Genomic DNA, 20,257 nt, shown 5'->3' with positions numbered 1-20,257 from the left:
CAACAACAAAAGCATAACCACTACCAAATTGTAAGTGTTGGATTCAACAGCTATTTAAAAAGTAGACTCTTTAAAGTACAATATATTTACAATATTATAAATCTTGGACTGGGAAAGGGACCTTTCAGTTTTTCTTTAACAGGCTTTACAAGAAATGTTATCCCTGTCAAAGAGAGTAAATCTTGTAGTACATGCTGTCCAATTAAAATGTATTTTAGATACCTTTTGAGGGTTTTCTCCATTCTCCTTTCCCCACACTACATTGGAGTCTCCTTCTTTTTCCTAGTCTTATGACATGAAACTTGTATCTGCAGTCCCAAGTATGAGGAATGAGACTATGCTGTGACATTTCTTCATGCCTTTGTTGAAGCCACCATTTCTAGAAAAAAACAGCATTGGTCAAGACCTCTGTATGATCTCCATAGGACATAAAAGAGCTGCACTGCAATTGTTCTTGTCTCATAAAGGGAATATAAAAAGGTCCATAACAGGATGTATGTTTTTACAGCTGTGGTGTGCACATTCAGGAATTCCCCTAGAAAAGTACTCCCTCTCTGTACAAGTTAAAAGCATTTTCCTCCTCACTTATTTGCTGATGTGTACTGACTGGGTCTTTTCTCGCCACAACATTTTCCCGATGAAAAATGCTCTCTCTCCTGATACTCTAAACCCTACTCAGGCAAGTGGTGGGGCATGTTTGAGTGGCAGACTACCTGCTTTACATGATGAAGGTCCAGTTCAATCCCAGTTTTTTTAAAAAAAAGAGTCTGGTGGTACGTAATGTGAAAGATCTCTGTCTGAGACCCTGTAAACCGGCCTTGGTAAACCAATGATCTGATTAAGTCTAAGATAGCTTCATATGTTCATGTGACAAAAATGGTTAGTTCCCCGCCCCTTCCCCAGGCATTTAAAATAGCCAGGATGGACATTTTTAATAGGAGCATATGAGTAGGAAACAGCAGAGGAGCAGGAAAAATTGAAAAACTCTTCCCCGGTTCTGTGATCCCAATTCCTCACACAAATACACAGCTGCTGCTCATGGCCCCATTATATATTTGGGAGTTTCAGTCAGGCAGCCAGATGTAGAAGTATTTTAAAATTAATTTTAATATATCTTGGCTTTCTATCTGTTTTTTGTGCATTATTTTAAGCTAACTCAAGAGTATTAGAAAACTGAATGAACAATATAGGATATTTTGCTGTATGTGCTGTGAATCAGAAAGGATATTGTCATTTGATTTCCCACCTTCCCGGGGAAAAAAAGAATTTTGTGCACTCTGTTTTCTTTTCTATTACTGTCTTTACCACGAATGGCTTGATGTTGTGCCATTTTCCATTCCCATTACAATCTTTGCAACATGAATAAGAAATTGGAATGCTAATGCTTAATAGATAGTATTCCATGTCGGCATGGTGCTATACTGTACTACTGTGACCTTTGCAATATTATGTATTCTGATTGGCTGTCCATTTCACCTCTTTCCAACAAGTTAATAAGGCTGTAAAAAGGAGAGAATTTGAAATGGCCAGCCAGTCAAATTACAGAATATTGAAAAGGTCAAAACAGTACAGCTCTCAGGGAAAAAAAAATTACAGGAATATATGAGGCATTAAAATTCTTGTGACAATGATTATAAGAAGAATGGGAAAGGATACCCATTTATGTTATTTCAGTCTAGTGAACCCCACAGGATGATATACCCAGGACAGCAGTAATTCATGCACCAGCAATCCACAGGAGTTTTATGCACCTACTGGTACTTCAGAAAAAGGATGCACAGCTGCTTTGGAATCTCTCTTGCATGGTGTTTCTGACAATTATTTCCCACTAGCCATGCACATTTATCCATTGGAATATTGGTCATCATCCACACTGAGCGCCCATAATATCTTTTGCATATCTGTTGGCTTTCTTCTCTAAAGGGTTGTTGGATATATTTAATTTTAATATATTTAATTTGAATAATTAGACTGTTGAATGCAGCAGGCTGGTGTAGTGGATAAAAGAGTTACACTAGGAGATGGGAGATCTGGGTTCAGACCCTCATTGTGCCATGAAGCTTGCTGAGTGCCCTTCAGCTAATCACTCTCTCTGTGTCTTTGAAACCTTTTCTGTCCACAGAGGTACGTGATGATGAAATGGAAGAGACTGATGTATACCACCCTGAGCTTCTTGGAAAGAGGGCCTCTTTCCCTAAAACATTTAAAGGTTACTGTTCCCCATGCTGGTGTCATACAACAGTCCTGGAGGCTAGATGTTGAAAGAAAAATTCAAGGGGAGGGGGGTCAGTGGAAATTTACTTCATTTATACCCAAAGCAACTTCTGTCATTCTCTTTGTGTCCATTTTATCCTCACAAGATTAGGCTGAGAGCATGTGATTGGCCCAAAGACAACCAGCAAGCCTCCAGGCAGAATGGAGATTCAGAACTGCATGTCTTAAATAGGGATGTGCACGAACCATTTCATGAGCCAGAATTTTTGTTGAACTTGAGCTGGCTCAAAGCTCAGGAACTGATGTGCAGGGAAAGAGCATTCCCCAAACATTTGACAGATTTTTGGCCAATTCAGCTGTTCAGGACCAGTTATTTAAACCTAACAGCTGAGTAGCATGAGTCTGCTGCTCACCTGCTAGGTTGAAATGACTGACAGTCATTTAACCCTTTGGATTTGATTCCCAATGCTTCGAAGAGGGAGCAAAACTGAAAGGTTTTATGAAGCCCCTTCCCAGATGATCCCCACCCCCTTTCTCCCCACTGTGGTGAGCCATGGCCAGGAAAAAGGTGGAAGTCTCTTCCAGGGCAATCCCTGAAGATGGGTTAAAAGGGAGAACCAAACATGCCTGACCAGTTTTACTAGGATCTGTTACATTTCAGGGACTACCCCAAACCACCATTTTTAGATTCCTGACCATGCCTAGTTTCAGATCCAAGTCTGACCCTCAAACCACTATACCCCACTAACTTTTGTTACTCTTGATTCTTTTTCTATTCACAGATAGTACATACCTTGGTGATCTGTGCAAATCCTTGACTTGGAATTTCAGGGAAGGTTGACTTTTTTCTGTGGTAATTTCCCTTTCCCTCAAGTAATTTGGTTAGTTCTCAACATTCCAATTTTGGAAACTGAAATGTAGAGTGCGTTGATGCATCCAGTGATATATTTGGGAATGGGAGGCTTCTTTTGGCTTATTCTGGCCCATCATTCAAGACTTCTCTTTCAATAACACTTTCTGGAATCAGAAAGGAGATTTGGATTTATCAGTAAAAATTTCCTTTTTAGGCATTTTAATAATATTTTGCAAATCTTCAGAGCCATCCCACCATCATGGGTATTATTTTTTATCACCCAAAAGCAGTCATCTGCTTGTTATCTCTGTCTATGGTAAAATATTTTTAATCTCGTTCATTGCATTTAACCTCTATTGATCCTTTTTCACCCAAGCCCTATCCACAGATTGCTACTCAATGCAGGTTTTTAAATTTTTGCTTACAGCACGGCACATAAAATTGTGTCTTGACTCATACTTTAAAACTGCAGAGTGAGGTAGAATTTTTTTAAAAAGTTAATGAGCTTTTCAGTATCTGTGGCATGTGCATTTCCCACCTCTGTTCACACAGCAGGGAATGTGAAACCCTGCTGATATTTCCTGACCATAATACATCTCCTTTGTGAACTTGCTTCTGTAAAACAAGTCCCTAAATACACTCAAGTCAAAGGGTCACTTATTTTTCACCCTGCTCTTCTCAGTGGGAACTTTGAGCCTTTGAGATAAAAGTCTCCTTTAAAAATAGGAAGTTGCATGATCCTCCCACAAGTGGTAGGCAGTATAAAGAATGAAAAACTTGCCTTTATCTTCCCACTTCATTGCTCTCCATGGCATTTCCTAGTCAAGTTATTAGTGCCGCTTATGAAACCTGATCTTTCTAAGCACAATGGGAATCTGGCCCATGATGTCAAAGGGAAGTATCAGCTCACAGGGTCAGTTATCAAGTACATCCACTTCAAAGTTGGGAGGAACCCTTGGTTAGGTAGCATGTAACTTTGCTCCATGTGAGTTTTCTAGTGTTACAATGATGACACAACAAAACAGCATGGAAGACCAAGAAGGATCACCTTTGGGTTCTGGCATTCATTCCTTTCCACTGGTATTGCTCCTTGTAATGGTGGCATAAGAATCCGACAATGCTGGCCAAGTTCTAAATGGATTTCTTATTGATCACATTGACTCTCCTGTTGTCCTAAACTCCCATTCTAAGATTCTGTTTGCTGTGCCACAGAAGTTAAACAAAATTCAAAATACCAATTTCACTATTTTCTGTATGTCAACAGGATGTTTTTCCTTCTTTGTAATCCTGAAGACTGATTGTGTGAACAAGCCATGTGTGTTAATGAGCAGTAGAAAAACACGAGCCAGTCTAGAGACCACTTCAAAACATTTTAATTGGAAGACCTTTAAAATCTATTCTTCGTTCAACTCCAGAAAAAAATGGTTGTTATAGTTTCAGATTATTATGGGTTGAATCCAGCTGACTTTTTCACTCAGGCCGATTCCACGTGGAGGCATAAAACATGCACCACCTCCTGCTTGCAAACTCACGAAAGAAAACTGTGCGTTTGCACGCTTCCTGATGGGAGACCCCTCCTGCATTGTCCCACTGCCTCATCATGGCTTTTTGCCTCCCAACAAGATGGCGGAGAAGCAGGAAGCATGGACAACCAAACTTCTCACCCTGCTCCATGGGTTGTCAATCAGTGCAAGCCACCAATCCCTTCACAGCGGTTGTTTGGGAGACTCAAACTTCCTTCCCCCCTGAGTCCCGAAATTATTATTATTATTTAAAAATACACTTCCACATTACTATGGGGAAATGCCACAACAGTAAAACATTTTTTTTAAAAAAAAATTACACTTCCACATTGCTTCAGGATCACACCACAACAACAAAACATTTCCTTACATCTCTTTTCTGGATTCTTTGTATAACTAGATTAAAAGCCCATTTTATATGTAAATAAAATGGGCGCAAGCAGGGGAAACGTAGGGTCGCGGGAGCCTTGGCAGCGGGGCGTGGTTGGTAGGGCTGCAGCTTTCCGTGTCTGGGCGGGAGACTGACCTTTCGGAGGCTTTCTGGGAGCGGCGGTGGTCCTCGTGGTGTGTCGCCAGTGGCCTGGCCGTTCCAGGGGGCCGGGCGGGGGTCGGGTCGACGGCGGCCATCAGGAGGCGAGGTCGGAGGCGGCCGAGTGTGTGGTGTGGTGCGGCTGTGGCGGCGCAGCCATGGGAAGGCAGGTCGGCGGTCGGCTGAGGGCGGCTCCGTGCGGGCGTGGCGGCTGGTGCCAACGGTTTGGCGGGCGGCGGGAGCGACCGGCATGGCGTCAGCTCTGGCAGCGTAGGTTGCAGAGATGGCCAGCAGCGTGGGAAGCAGGCGGAGTGCCTGTCATCTGTGGAGGGCGCAGGGCGGCGGGGGCATGTCTGGCCGAGTCGATGCTTCGCTGCCGGCAAAGGAGCAGGGCCGGCAGCAAAGCATATGGCGACGGAGCATGGGCAGGGAGTCCGGGGCGGGCCAAGTAGCTAATGCGCTATGCACACCTCCCAATTGGCCACTTGGCCCCCGAGTGCCACAAGTTGTCACAAGGGCCACTCAGAGAGGGCCAATCAGGAGCCATTTTGCGGCTCCTGATTGGCCCTCTCTGAGTTTTTATCCCGGACGGGTCCCGCCCTAACTCCTCCCCACAAAGCCTTACTATTTTATTTAGTCTGCGGCGCCGCGGTGGACTCTCTTTATATTCAAGTGGATTTGTGATAGGCTGGCCATGATAACTGGACCCTGATGATTGTGTGTTCATGATCCCACACCACTGTAGAGCATTTACACTAGCTAGAACTAATGCTCTACCTTCTGCTGTGCTATATGGGAAATTTCAACAGATCCCATATCCAGCTAGGCTTTGCCCCTGTGGACAATGCTGTATAGAGTCAATTGTACATGATTTTCTCCATTGTCCATTTTATTTTGCAATCCCAGCTAAATTACTTAACTTGCTGCTTTGTAAAAGAGAACTGCATTCAGATGAATTTAAGATTGTTTCTTTTGACATCCCAGATCCCTGATATAATTGAACTAGTTGCAAAGTTTTTATATCTCGCCATGAGAGATTGTGAATGTATTTTGTCCCATTCTAAAGCATGATATCTGCCTTTGCCATGCATTACTCCCTCCAGACAGGCTTACCCCTGTTTGTGTCCTGATTGGAAGCACAGCAAGAAGTGGCAAATCATGATTTTGCAATTTCCCACATTGCAAAGCAAATCTGATGTACTACCCACTGAAGAGGTCTGGGCTCCTGCCGACGTCATATGGAAGCAGCACTAAAGCAATGAGAGGCTGTCCAGGAGCAAATTCTTCGTGCAGAATCGGTCTCGGTTTCCCATGATTTGTCTCCTTATTACAGCTTCAGTCTCACATGGCTGTTTTCTGTGTGGGTCTTAGGGTACCCTGCATATTTTTTGTTGGTGATCATGTTGGACTGCTTCCTTTTCCTCCAGCAGAAAAGCAGGTGAGATCTAACTATCTTTCATCTGCTGTGTCATGGCCACCTCCTCTTCGGGGCAGCTGTCATTTTCAGCCAGTCCATGCTGCCTTCCTAGTACATCAGTAATGCTCTGTTCATAATTTGATCCTGAGCTGTCTTTTAGGCCATCACTGAACCAGGCTGGATGTTTAAATTGGCCCTTTTGTTCACACAATCAGCCTTCAGCATTACAAGCAAGGGAGAAATGTGGGTGGCAGAAAATGATCCAGTGAATGAACGTGAAAGAGTAAAATGGATGCTTTAAAATATGTTTTACCTTTTGTGGTATGACAAAAAGAATCTTAGAATGGGAGGTTAGGCTATCCAGAGGGTCAATGCAGTAAATAATCAGACAGGCCAGCCTCAGAAGATACTGTTGCCTAACTCTTTCACAGACACATCCTTTCACAGAATTGACAGAGAGGTAGTGATGAAAACATCCTGGCTGAGGGTCGTGTCAGGAGAGGGAAGGCTGAAACAAATAGGATGAGCAGTTGCCTTAGCAGAAACCACTGTGCAGAAGGTAGAATAGCTGCCCTTGAAATTTACCAGTATCCCAAACTATTGCTTATATGGGCATGAGTCACGTTCTTGTCAAACTGCTGAGCTTAGAATTGCAAGTGGAGTGGGAAAAGGACACACATGACAAATGGAAAGAGGAAATCACTAGCCACTTAGACTCACAAATAGGATCCTAGCTGAGGCAGACTAGTCAGGAATGCCATCAAGTGATATGAAATGCTTATCAGCGTCGCACTTTCTTTCAGGCTGAACCAATGTGGCTGCATTTTCCAGCCCACTGAAAGTCAAGTTTATGCAGTGAAAAGTGCCAAAGCCGCAAACTGTGTGACACTCCCAGCATGAGTAATTTGAGGACCTGCATTCTTAAAAAAAAAAAAATCCAGACCCTAATTCTGCTAATATTTTAGTTGCCAGAACTGCAGGCTGCTTGGATACCAAACCCTTGTCCTGTGCATAATTCATGTTAGGAAATCTGTCACCATCTTCTCTGTTTGAATATGAAGCAATGAGCAATTTGTACTGCTGCATTGCCTAACTCATTATAAATATGCAAGTTCATTTTTTTTGGGAGCTGAATAAAATGGTTATGTAATTACATACTTCTCATAATTATTGAGTAATTATATACTTCTCATAATTGCCAAGTAATCATTCTGCTATAACTAGAACTTAATGTTACAACTAATTATATAATTACTGTGTATTAATGTTGTTATCTAGGCAACTTAGAACAAAGTGTTGCTTTGCTGATAGCTTTTTCCCAGCAGCATTTTATAACAACAAATACTAGTATTTGTTCTGTAACTAAACATGGAGTTTAAAACTGAACGCAAGCGGCTGAAAAATATCCGTTTTAGCAAGGAAAGTCATAGATGAAATTATTGTGTGAATGGTGCCTTGGAGCGGTAGGGAAGAGAAACATGTCACATGGGTGGAGGGAGGGCTGTTAACCCTTTCTCCACATAATCTTCAGAATAGCTTGTAATAAAGACAGAAGATGCTTCTCTTTTTTAACAGTGTGACGATGAAATGAAAAGGATATGCAATGGTATAATGTAGCTGGATCTCGTAAAACTTTAGGAGCTAAGCAGGGTTGGTACATTGATGAGGAACCGCCAAGGAAGACTTTGCAAACCCTTTCTTGCTGAATCACATGCCTTGAAGATCCTATGAGGTCACCATTAGCCAGCTGTAATTTGACAGCACTTTACACATGCACAAGGGAATGAAAATGTGTGTAAGGATAAATTCAAAATCCAATTGACAGGTTCATTTTTGTCATTGTGTTTGATCCTGAAAAACAAGTAGTTCAGCTCATATCTAGCCTTGCAGTTCTGAACATTTAAGAACACTTTAAGTTTTTGGATCAGGACTTGCCCAATTCAGTTGATAACTCCCCTCACTTCAGATACCCACTTTGCTGTTCCTGAGGGACCTCAGTTGAAGGGGGAAACAGGAGAGTCTGCAGATCACTGGTTACACATTACGAAATGCATGCTCTTGGATTTGAATGTTCTGCTGACCTCAATATAAACATGAAAGAGTTTAACATAAGGCAAAATAAAGGTAAAATAATTGGCTTGAAGGCTTTTTCAAGCAGTGCTCCTAAGGGCTTGGGAAATGCTGGGTATGCGAAAGAATCAACAGTTACACTGATGGCTCCAAATTGATCCTTAATCATGGTGGCTGGCAGATCCATTTCAAGATTGTGTCTAAAGGCGGGGAAACAAAAATGACAAAGAGATATTGGACAAATAGTTCAGTTCAGTGTGGACAAAGCAGAAGCTGACCTAAACTATTTGCCTACCAACATCCTTTTGCAATTAGTGAGGCAAATACTAAGAGTTCCAGATGTTCCAGAGATAGGGAAGGCACAATGAATCATTGAATTCAAAAGCCTACCATAAGCCCTTCACTGTTGTGCCTGCCCACCTGCCCCATGATTACAGATGTTTCCAGATGTCATTGAGAAAAGCTCTAGGACATTGATTCTATTTCACTGTGGTAGTACAGCTACTTTATTAAACTGGGATTGGGGTGGACAATTGAAACATAGTTATATTACTGGGACTGTCTGACCCACTTGTAGGAGTAGAAAAGAGCAAGAGTCCAGTAGCACCTTAAAGATTAACAAAATGTTTAGCAGTTTATTTATAATTCATTTTCTAGACCACTGCTCCCCACTAGTGAGCTCAGGGAAGTTTACAACAGCTATATAACTTTTAAAAACTGTAATAATAACAATCAGTAACATTTTAAAGGTCTTCGTCATTCTGGTAGCCATCACTATTTAGCTGGCAACTTTATGCTGTTATGGTGGTAGAGTTCTCCTCCTGTATGGGAGAGAGTTCTCCTGTATGGGAGAGAGTCTAAGATAGATGGATAGAGGAGGAAGGAGGTCCACAGTACTTTTTGCATCTTTTCATAACTGTTTCATAAACTCACTAATCCATTGTTAACAATGGCAATGAACCAGACCTGATTCATCCTTGATCTCCTAAAACAACTACTAGGTACCTCTCACCTTATGGAGTTTGATTCTTGTTCTATTATGCTTCCTGTGGAAATCTTTGATTATATTTTTTCCGCATGGTTCACCTTTATCATGTATGCATTTAAAAAAAAAATTTTTGCATGTGAGAGAAACTCTACAACAGATGAATTTCTATTTCTCTTCCAGCAAGTGGCAATTATGTTGTGTTCAATGGCACACAAATTGTACATATCAGTAAAGAAGCAAATACTTGGGTGTCCATTGGAGGGCTAATCCCATTTTCAAACTACACCATGCAAGTGAATGCTTCCAATAGTCAAGGCTTTGTGATAAGTGATCCAGTAACAATTGCCATACCTCCTGGAGGTAAGTATAATTAAATGTCACTAGTATAAAACTCAAATAGTACCTTGAAAGTCTACCAGAATTAAATATTTGAAGTGGGGTGAGGGGTTGTGTCTCTTCTCTTCAAATATGTTTTGCAGGGTTTTGAAATAGTTTAGTAGTCTACAAGACATAATAGAGGCAATGTTATGATGATGTATCTTTCCCATGTTCTTCTCTCAGTAGACCCTCCTGATCTTGGTAAAGTTAATTCCTATGGTTGCAGGATCCATGTGGCTCAGCGCAACCTCTTTACCCTTCTCACTGCAGCTCACCGACCTGTGGTGGCTATAATTCTAGGGTCAGAAGTAATTGGTAGATTCTTTATTTATAAACCACTGGGGGAGAAAAACCAGATTGACTTTTGAAATTTGCTGGGATAAGAATAATGCAGTTAGCACTTCTGTTTGCTAATAGTCTTTTTGGGGAAAAAAATACATTTTTATTTGGATTTTTTGTTTAACAATGTTGTTGTTGTTGTTAGGAGCGAAGTCGTGTCCGACTCATCGCGACCCCATGGACAATGATCCTCCAGGCCTTCCTGTCCTCTACCATTCCCCAGAGTCCATTTAAGTTTGCACCTACTGCTTCAGTGACTCCATCCAGCCACCTCATTCTCTGTCGTCCCGTTCTTTTGCCCTTGATCGCTCCCACCATTAGGCTCTTCTCCAGGGAGTCCTTCCTTCTCATGAGGTGGCCAAAGTATTTGAGTTTCATCTTCAGGATCTGGCCTACTAAGGAACAGTCAAGGCTGATCTCCTCTAGGACTGACCGGTTTGTTTGCCTTGCAGTCCAAGAGACTCGCAAGAGACTTCTCCAGCACCAGAGTTCAAAAGCCTTAATTCTTTGATGCTTGGCCTTCCTTATGGTCCAACTTTCACAGACATACATTGCAACTGAGAATACCATAGCCTTGACTAAATGCACTTTGTTGGCAGGGTGATGTCTCTGCTTTTTAGGATTCTGTCTAGATTTGCCATAGCTTTCCTCCCCAGGAGCAAGGGTCTTTTAATTTCTTTGCTGCAGTCCCCATCTGCAGTGATCTTGGAGCCCAGGAAAATAAAATCTGTCACTACCTCAATTTCTTCCCCATCTGTTTGCCAGGAATTGAGAGGGCCTGATGCCATGATCTTCATTTTCTTAATGTTGAGTTTCAAGCCAACTTTTGCACTCTCCTCCTTCACCCGCATCAACAGGCTCTTTAGTTCCTCTTCAGTTTCTGCCATTAGAGTGGTATCATCTGCATATCTGAGGTTGTTGATATTTCTCCCTGCAATCTTGATCCCGATTTGTGACTCATCTAACCCCGCCTTTCTCATGATGTGCTCTGCATACAAGTTAAATAGGCAAGGTGACAGTATACAGCCTTGCCGAACTCCTTTCTCAATTTTGAACCAATCAGTGATTCCATATATATGCTTCAAAACTACATAGTTTGAGACATCTGCTGTGATAGGTTTTTTAGATAGGACAGTCTCTTTCTCTTCTTGTTTTTGGTACAGCATTTATGTTTCTTTTAATAAAGTCCAACTGCTTGGAGTTTCCATTGTAGCTTTATTGGGGGGATCAGTGTCATGTCCATGCAAGATTCTTTTCCAACTTGGCTTGACTCTTCATTTCCTCTGGAATGATTAAGTTAGGTTCCTGGTATGTCTAGAGAGAGGAGAAGAGAGACAAACAAGAATAATTTTGCTCAATAATTTGGGAAAAGGGGAGAGCAAGAATAGGAGGATAAGACGTTAAAAGGACATCGAGCTTGCAGGTTCTTTACTGGGCCAACAAACACAAAACTATACCAGTCTCATTAGATTTATTATAATTTATTTATTTATCCACTTATAAAATAATACAGAACTGTAGAAGAGTGCAAACTTTAATTATATACTTTTTGTTCTTAGCAGCAGCTGAGACTTATCTTGGCTGCATTTGATGATGTGGGTAGTGGCCTGGAGAACGCGGTGAGGAGGCTGCATAGCATGCACACCATTTATGGCCTTCCTGGAAGATGCATGGGTGGGGCATGAGTGCCTGTAACAGGCTCCACATGCGCTGCCCCTCCCTCTCCAGAGCGCTGCAGCTGGCCAGGTTCCCACCTTCCCGCCCCTTCTGTTTTTGGTTTTTTGTTTGAAAGTTTCATGGAGATCAGGTTACAATTGTCACAGTTTCAGTTTAGGCATGGTAGGAGCCTGTTGGCAGGGAATCCAGTTTGTGTACTTGACTTCCTGGTGGACTGGGGGTCTCCTTAATGAGACCGGCACACACACAAGTGCGGCCTACTAGGCTGGAGGCCAGGGGCTTGTGAACAAGTGAACTAGGGGTGCCAAAGTGAGGCGCAGGGTGGTAAGGCAGCAGACATGCTGTCTGAAGCTGTCTGCCCATGAGGCTGGGAGTTCGATCCCAGCAGCCGGCTCAAGGTCGACTCAGCCTTCCATCCTTCCGAGGTCGGTAAAATGAGTACCCAGCATGCTGGGGGGTAAACGGTAATGACTGGGGAAGGCACTGGCAAACCACCCCATATTGAGTCTGCCATGAAAATGCTAGAGGGCGTCACCCCAAGGGTCAGACATGACTCGGTGCTTGCACAGGGGATACCTTTACCTTTACCATATGTAGAACATTTTATACCAACCCTCTCTTAGTTATTGGCACTTATTTCACCATTTGGACCGTAGTTGCTCCCATTCTTCAAACTGGATTTCTTACCCATTTGACCATGCAGTTCTTCACTTGTTCATCTTCTTTATCCAATTTCATTAGGCCCTTATATATCCAACTCAGGAGATGTGGTTTGTTTATTTTGACTTGTTTTTTTTAATTTGGTGTGGGCTTTTAACGTTACCTAGGATATCCTAGTTTCTCCTTCATTCTGAAAACCAGCTGTCTGAAAACCAGTCTAGATATCTTTGCTCTTTGACTAGTTGGGTATGTTCTTTGAAGTTACCATCTAAGGATATCAGATCCTGATATCTCACTGCACCAAGCCTGTGTTGTTGTACCTTATCCATTTCAGCCTTGACTGGTGGTTTGAGTGGAGAAGCTCCAGGGCTGATTCTTTCTTGATATCTCCTCCAGATTTTGATTAAGGGTCTTCTTACAGGATGCTTGCCTCTTGTTGTTCTTTCCTTTCCCTGGAGCCACAGGAGATTATGTAGACCTCATGTAAGCCCCTCTTTTTTGAATATCAGGTCTCTTTTAGCTGGATTAATGATCCAGTCTGCTATCCAGGAGAGAGTTGCTGCATGATGGTATAGCTTTAGATTTGGAATGCCCATCCCATCCCTTCTTTTTTCATCTTGTTTGCTAATAGTCTTCATTTTCATCAGTGTTACTATGCTGTAGGGCTGGATCTTTCTTTGAGAGCAGTGGACCTCTTAAATGTGATGAAGGTACTTTGGCATAGTGCTAAAGTACCTGATTAGGACTAGGGAGAATCAAACTGAACTATAAATCTCAATAGTTTCAGAGTGTAGCCATATTTGTCCGCAGTAGAACAGCTAGATTGGAGTCCAGGAGCATCTTAGAGAAAGGCAACACTCCCTTCATCAGATTCCAGCAGATCTTGAATCAGTATCTCTCACTTTTCTCTCCCTCTCAGCATAATGTAGTCTGAGGGGCTGTGAAAACAAAATGGAGAGAAAGACGAAGTAATAATAATTAGAATAATAGTAAAGGAAATTTGGTCTGTTCTATGAAAGCACAGAAGCTACTGACACACACCAGAACTTTTTAGCAACCATGGAGAGGGACACTTACACTTGATCAGACATCTCCTATCAGCTCCATTTAACTGGTCGTTTTTTAATCTCACTGGCTGCATTATTTACTGTATCACATGTGTGTTGAGGATTAAGGAAGACCCACTTTGGGGTTGAACTGTGTTAGGTCTAGCATTGTATGGTACAGATTATGTGATTTCAGTGATTAATCTATGGGCTTTGTCTATGTTTTTAACTTCCTAACTTTATAAATTGTGTACAATAAATGTCAGTATAATTTGATTATTATATATTGTGGACATCTAACCTTTTGGGTCCTCACTACTTGTTGGTTAGGTTGGATGACACTACAAGGTGATGTATATTATTGATGAAAATACATGAGTATTTTGGCTCCTCCCTGAAAGATGCAAAATCTGCTCTCCTTATGCTGAGCTCAGCAGTTGAATTCAGCAGAAAAGGTTGAAAATGATGTTTTGTGGTTGGCAATTAGAAAATACTTTATAGTATTTTCTGAATCATCATGATAAAAAAAGAATGGCATAGTCCTGTGCCATGATTCATCCTGGAGCATATATATCATTGCCCTAGGGTTGCCAATGTCCAGGTAGGACCTAGCATTCTCCCAGAATTTAAGCGGATCTCCAGGTTATAGAGCTCAGTTCCCCTATCTAAAATGGCATCTTTTCAGGGCAAAACCCATGACATCATCCTATCCTGGGTGAGCCTCCCCCACACCCCCATACTCCAACCTCCCTAAGCGGTGCCCCCACATCTCTAGGAATTTCCCAACTTGGAGTTGGCAACCCTACATTGAACAGAATTGGGCCTTCATATTAACTACTTTCTGGCACTGGAGTCAGTTGGTGTGAGAGGTGCTGTAATGCCGGTACTACCTCAGACCAGCAGGTTTTGCTGCATTTCGGTGCAGTTATTTCAAAAGCTTAAATACTATCCTCTGCTAGAATTTAACAAGAAAAGATGCTGGGTTTCTGTAATTGGATCTTCTATAAAGTTTTATAATATTGACTGAAATGGGAAAGGCTAGTTTAGATTGAGACTGCAGTGTTTGTGCTTTCACCACACCATTTTTCTGAAAATAATCTTACACACACTGCTAGAGATACTGTTTACTCCAGTAGAGAAGAAATTGCAGGTACTGGTATATTTTTCTAAGCGCAGCTCTGGAGACACATCTCCTTTGAGGAAGAAACTTGATGGAAAACTTTTAACCTCCACAATACTGTGCTTCCAGCCCAAGTTGGGAGCAACTGCAGCTGTTAGCAATGAAAAGGTGAAGATGCAGAGGGAGGGAAAGTGGCATGATACAGCCTGGTCTTTACAGATCTCAGAAGGACAACTCTGTGGAGGAAGGCAATAGCAAAACTCTTCTGCTTCTCATGCCTTTAGGTCACAATACATTGATGGTACTTTACTCACACAAAAAGGAACACAAGATCTGGTCATGGATCTCCAACATTTTGTCTTGTTAAGCATTTAACAGTCTCATATTTGGGGGAAAATCAGTTCAAACATACTCACTGGGTAATCTGAGGAACTCCATGGGAGATAATGGCACTTATATACTTACAGGTTGTTGTCAGGATTGCTGAGATAGAGGTTTTTAATTATTATTAGCACAAAATGTATCTTGGGGCTTCAGTTACCTGTCCAGACTTCTCACAACTCAGGCAGGCAAAAACAGTCCTGTTTGCATCTTCTGGAGGTGGGAAATGAGCTGGAAAAGAAGGGCAGGGCAGGTGATCTGGCTGCCTTCTGCCAATCAGACAGGGGTCTGAGCAGCTTGTTTTAAAGCTAACCATTAGCACAAAGTGTTTTCTTTGGCTCCAGGGACAATGTGCAGCATCTCAGAACAAAAAAAGTGCAAAAATAAAAATGTAAATCCCAAAAGGGGGGGGGAGATGCTGTATTGTTCTGGCATTTCTCCATAGCAACAGGGTAGTATTATAGCATTACCGCATAGCAATGTGGAAGTGCCTTAAAAAAATAATTCTGGGGTGGAGGGTAGGGAGTTTTAGTCCACAGGAAAACTGCTGTGTTGTGATTGGTGGCTTGCCGTGATTGACAAGCTAAGGAGTGGAGGGAGAAGTTCAGCTTGTTTTCCCTTGTAACCTCATCAAGGGGCAGAGGGAAAATGCAGGTAGGGACATCCCGCATTTGCCAGCAGAAAGCCACTTGTGTTTTACCCCTCTGGGCAGAAATGTCCAGAGAGATGGATAGATAGATGTGAATTAGGAAAGACATTATTTGAATAATAATAAGAGTTGGTTCTTATATGCCGCTTTTCCCTACTCGAAGGAGGCTCAAAGCGGCTTCCCATTCCTCTCCCCACAACAGACACCCTGTGGGGTGGGTGAGGCTGAGAGCCCTGATATCCCTGCTCGGTCAGAACAGCCTTATCAGTGCCGTGGTAAGCCCAAGGTCACCCAGCTGGCTGCATGTGGGGGAGTGCAGAATCGAACCCGGCATGCCAAATTAGAAGTCCGGACTCCTAACCACTACACCAAACTGGCTCTAGTACCATTAGCCTACTAGGTCACCAGTGCCTCCATTTCCTTGCAACAGTTTTTGAAGGTTTCACAGCACCAGCCTGTTCAAATGTATTTTGTATTAACCATGTACAATATAAACTTCATTTCTTTAAAATATGTGTATGACTGAATATATGACCCAAACCTACATTTATATGGGTGCTGGTCCTTGTTTCAGTTGCAAAGTCAATGTGCACTGGCTCTTTCTTACAAACACATGTACACACATACACAGAGGACAGGGCTTGAGATTTTTGAATTGGACATTCCTGGCACTGACTCTGGGACTGTGTGTTTTGTCACTGAGACTCAAAGGATTATCTAAGGCAACAGATTCTGTTCTTCTTTCTCAGAAAAGTCTCGGGAAAGGAGACCCAATTTAAAGCCTTGAGCTCAAATCCAGAATTGGTGCTCGTAGTGGGCTGTAAATAAAGATATCTGCATGTTTCATGAGAGGAGCTTTAACAATACTGCACTCAGTTTCAGATATTCAGGATAGATATCTTCATTTGTGCCTACTATTTGGTTGATGTCTTAGGAGAGAGAGAGAGAGAGAATCCAATAATTTCACTTGAGAAGGAGATAGAAAATCTTAGAAGTGAAGCATATATTTATGCCAATTTATTTTAGGAATTATGAGATAGCTTTCATCATTTGATTGTTGTTGATTACAATTAGGAAACTTATAGCTTTGAAATGATCTTTTTTATGACCTTGTGGTACTTTAAAAGCAATACCTCATTGATTAAATAGGTTTTAGTTCATGCTTCCTTTTGCTTAATGATCTGAAAACATATTATCGTGATTTACACATAAAATCATGCTGAAAAGCATGTGGCATTCACTAGACTATGTGTGTTTAAGTAGAATTAAATTAGCGCTGAAAGTTATTAAAGAAATCTTCCATCTCATTGTCCAGTGGACTGTGATTCATACTGAAATGAATAATAAATGAACCAGCACATAGGAGAAAAGCACTGATATATAGGGCATTCTATAATCCATATTTACCTTGCCATTATGTTTTATTATAATCATTTTGTTTTGAGTGCATTAACACGCCTGGCCCTAATGCTACATTTTAAATATAATAGTAGCCAGCCAGTATGTAAAAAAAGAATATGCCATTATTGTTAGCCTACTTGAAGGTGATTTGAAATGCTGCATCCAAAATTTGAGCGTCCATGTATTTGCCGATAATCTTTTGAAGGAAGAAACAGTTTTCACGCAGACCTAGTTCAACTTTCATTCAGGTGCATGAGCTGCAGGCCCCAGTGCACAGTGTCCTCCAAGGCATCTGAGGCTGCGTGGTTGCCCAAGGTCTCCACCTGGCATGTGCCACCCATCTGGTTTTCCTAACACCCAGTGGAGCATTTCTCTCTTTCTCTCTCAGTATAACTGCTGCCACCACCTGAGAGGGCCAGGGTTCCCTGCTGCCTTGCCCTGTTCTGAGGCTTTACCTCAGAAGAGAATCAGCTTTGCATAGTGGTTAAGAGAGATGCCTTCTAATCTGGAGAACTGGGTTCTATTCCCCACTCCTCCACATGCAGCCAGATGGGTGAATATGGGCTTGTCAGTTCTCTCAGAGCTCTCCCAGCCCCACCTACTTTACAGGGTGTCTGTTGGGGGAAAAAGAATAGCAGGCAATTGTAAGCCACTTTGAAATTCCTTTCAGTAGTAAAAAGTGGGGTACAAAAAACTCTTCTCTTCTTTTTTGGTGTTGCATCACTGAGAGAGTAGCCACTCATCCAGTTACTGCCCAACCCTCGCATCCTAGTATATCTTTTTAGAGTAACATGCCTGAAACAATGGAAGTCTGAGGTGGTACAAGGAATGGCTACAAGCATGAAAAGTTATAAATCTTGTCTGCACTCTGAGCACAGCACCAAATTAAGCGGTTTTATCCCACAATATGTCTTTAACTGAAAGGCATTTATGCTGGCTAGGTTAAATGTCTTTCGGTCAATGGTTACTGAGGGCTATTACATAGGTATTTCTTATTAGGAAAGAAGGGATGAGTATTGGGATGGTCATATTAAGACTTTGGAACATGTTTTTCTGTCCTGTTGTTTTGGGGAGTGGGTATCTTGAGGAGGGGGTCTTGCTTATCCCATTGTCTCTTGCTACACCTATAAGCATTTCTAAAAGGGTGGTTGAGGTGAGGCCGAAAAGCAACTGAATTGACTTGTCCTCCTTCTGTCTGTTCTCTGTCAAGAGGGGGGGGGGGGAGAGAGAGAGAGAGAGAGAGAGAGAGAACACCTTTGCACCTCAAAGTGAAGGTTTTGCTCAGTTCAAATCTCCAAAGATTCATTTCCTCACAAGGCTCTTTGTTCATTTCAGTCAAAGGGGGCCCGTGTGAAAGAGTGTTCACTGGTGATGTTAGGAACATTTTCCAGATGAATCTGGCAATAATAGACAAGTTGGGTTTTGAAAGAACAAAGGATTTGACTGCATGATGTAATGAAGAAAAATTATTTTTGTTGTACAATGTGCTTTCAGCAGAAACCTATATTAATTAATTTAGAAAACAAAATGGAGTCTGTTGACAGATGTAATAAGAATTCCCATCAAAGCTCATTTTGAACAAAGTGTGAGTTTTCCATTTTCAAGAGCAAAAACCACCATTTAAAAATAGTGAATAAGAATTATAGTAATAAAAATGTGTGCTTAATTAATCAAATGTTTATAAATTGTAACAAATTACTGCTATTAAAAAGTATCCATTTCATATTCTGGGCTAGTTCATTTGATTTATATGAAAAGCAATTAAAAAACCCTATTCTTTTAAATATGTTATGCTACTTACATTAGAAACTGGAAGAAGCTGAATGCCAAGTACACTTCATTTATTTTAAACAAGTTTGGTCCTTAAAATCTACACCTTTTAAAAATTCTCTGGAAAGAATGAATTCCAGTTTTATTTACCCCTTCTGTCTTCCAATGCTAGTTCAAGAGTTCTTGGAAAAGAATTAAAAAAATAAAAACAGAATCCAAATGTTAATCTATAAATATGAAACTTTGTGCTAACCCTTCCCCTCTAGAGGTCTGGAGTTACTAATGGGGTTAGGGTTTCAGCTCTTAATGGGAATTGGTGCATTAGTGTTTTGTATGCATGGAATTTGCCATTCAGTTTAATAAGTGGTTGACATTGGTGATGTCCCTTAATTTGCTTAAATCTAATTGGCTCTTTTATCAGTCAAACCTGTATGGATTGGCAATTGATCAGAAAGGGTCAGCCATGACTGTGCATGTAGTTAAATGATGGAACCACCAGTTAAACTCACTGTTGCATTATAATAAGCTGAAAGCAGGAAAACAAATGAACTCAGAGTGGTAAGGCAAAAGAAAACTGAGAAGTTTTGCCTGATGTTCAAGTTCAGAACAAAGGCATTATGGAGTGCATAAATTTTAAATATGCTGCATTTTGCCTCAAGACTTAAAGCTTTTTTTTCTAGATGAACTGAAATCTTGTCTGGAACTGTCTTTGTTACATCAAAGACCTGTATAGAAAGCTAAAAGAGACAGAAGAAGCATAAAAGGGCATAGTTTAAAATGATTAGTGACAAATTTCATACTGCAGAGGTAGAAACAGGGTTTTTTTCCCTGAGCTTTCCCTCCCAAAATGAATAAATTCATCCCATTAATCTTGTCCTAAAGTGTTTCAGTAAGAGGTCTTGTTTTGAAAAAGACAGAAACATATTAATCGAACCTCAGCAGCATAATCAAACACTGACATTCAGGCAATTTTAAAATTACCATTACTAAATAAATAACAATTGTGGTAGAAATTGTCAAAAACTTGCATGAAATAATATACAAGAATATGAACAATCTATCCAGCAAAGTCAATATGATTGCACAATGGAATGCATTCTTTTTTTCTGGGAATAAGATGAAGGGCAGTATCTGTGTGATATAGTGGTAACGTATTTAGGAATGGAGAGCTGAGTTTAAATCCCCACTCATCAGGAGACCTGCAACTAGATATGGTGCCTTAAGGATCTGGGAAGAAGCACG

General features: G+C 41.3%; 1 protein-coding gene across 1 annotated transcript in view; it reads left to right on the top strand.

Annotated features, from left to right (window-relative positions):
* Window positions 1-20,257, top strand: part of USH2A (usherin) — a 684,687-nt gene that overhangs the window by 386,175 nt on the left and 278,255 nt on the right. Inside the window, exon 39 of the mRNA XM_077339259.1 lies at window positions 9,775-9,954. Within this exon, the coding sequence (XP_077195374.1) occupies window positions 9,775-9,954 (180 nt within the window). The remainder of the gene's footprint in view (window positions 1-9,774; window positions 9,955-20,257) is intronic.

The sequence above is a fragment of the Paroedura picta genome, chromosome 1 (genome assembly GCF_049243985.1).
Source record: "Paroedura picta isolate Pp20150507F chromosome 1, Ppicta_v3.0, whole genome shotgun sequence".
In the NCBI taxonomy this organism is placed as follows: domain Eukaryota; kingdom Metazoa; phylum Chordata; class Lepidosauria; order Squamata; family Gekkonidae; genus Paroedura; species Paroedura picta.
Note: the sequence above shows the minus strand (reverse complement) of the source record. Positions and strands in the feature narration are given on the sequence as shown.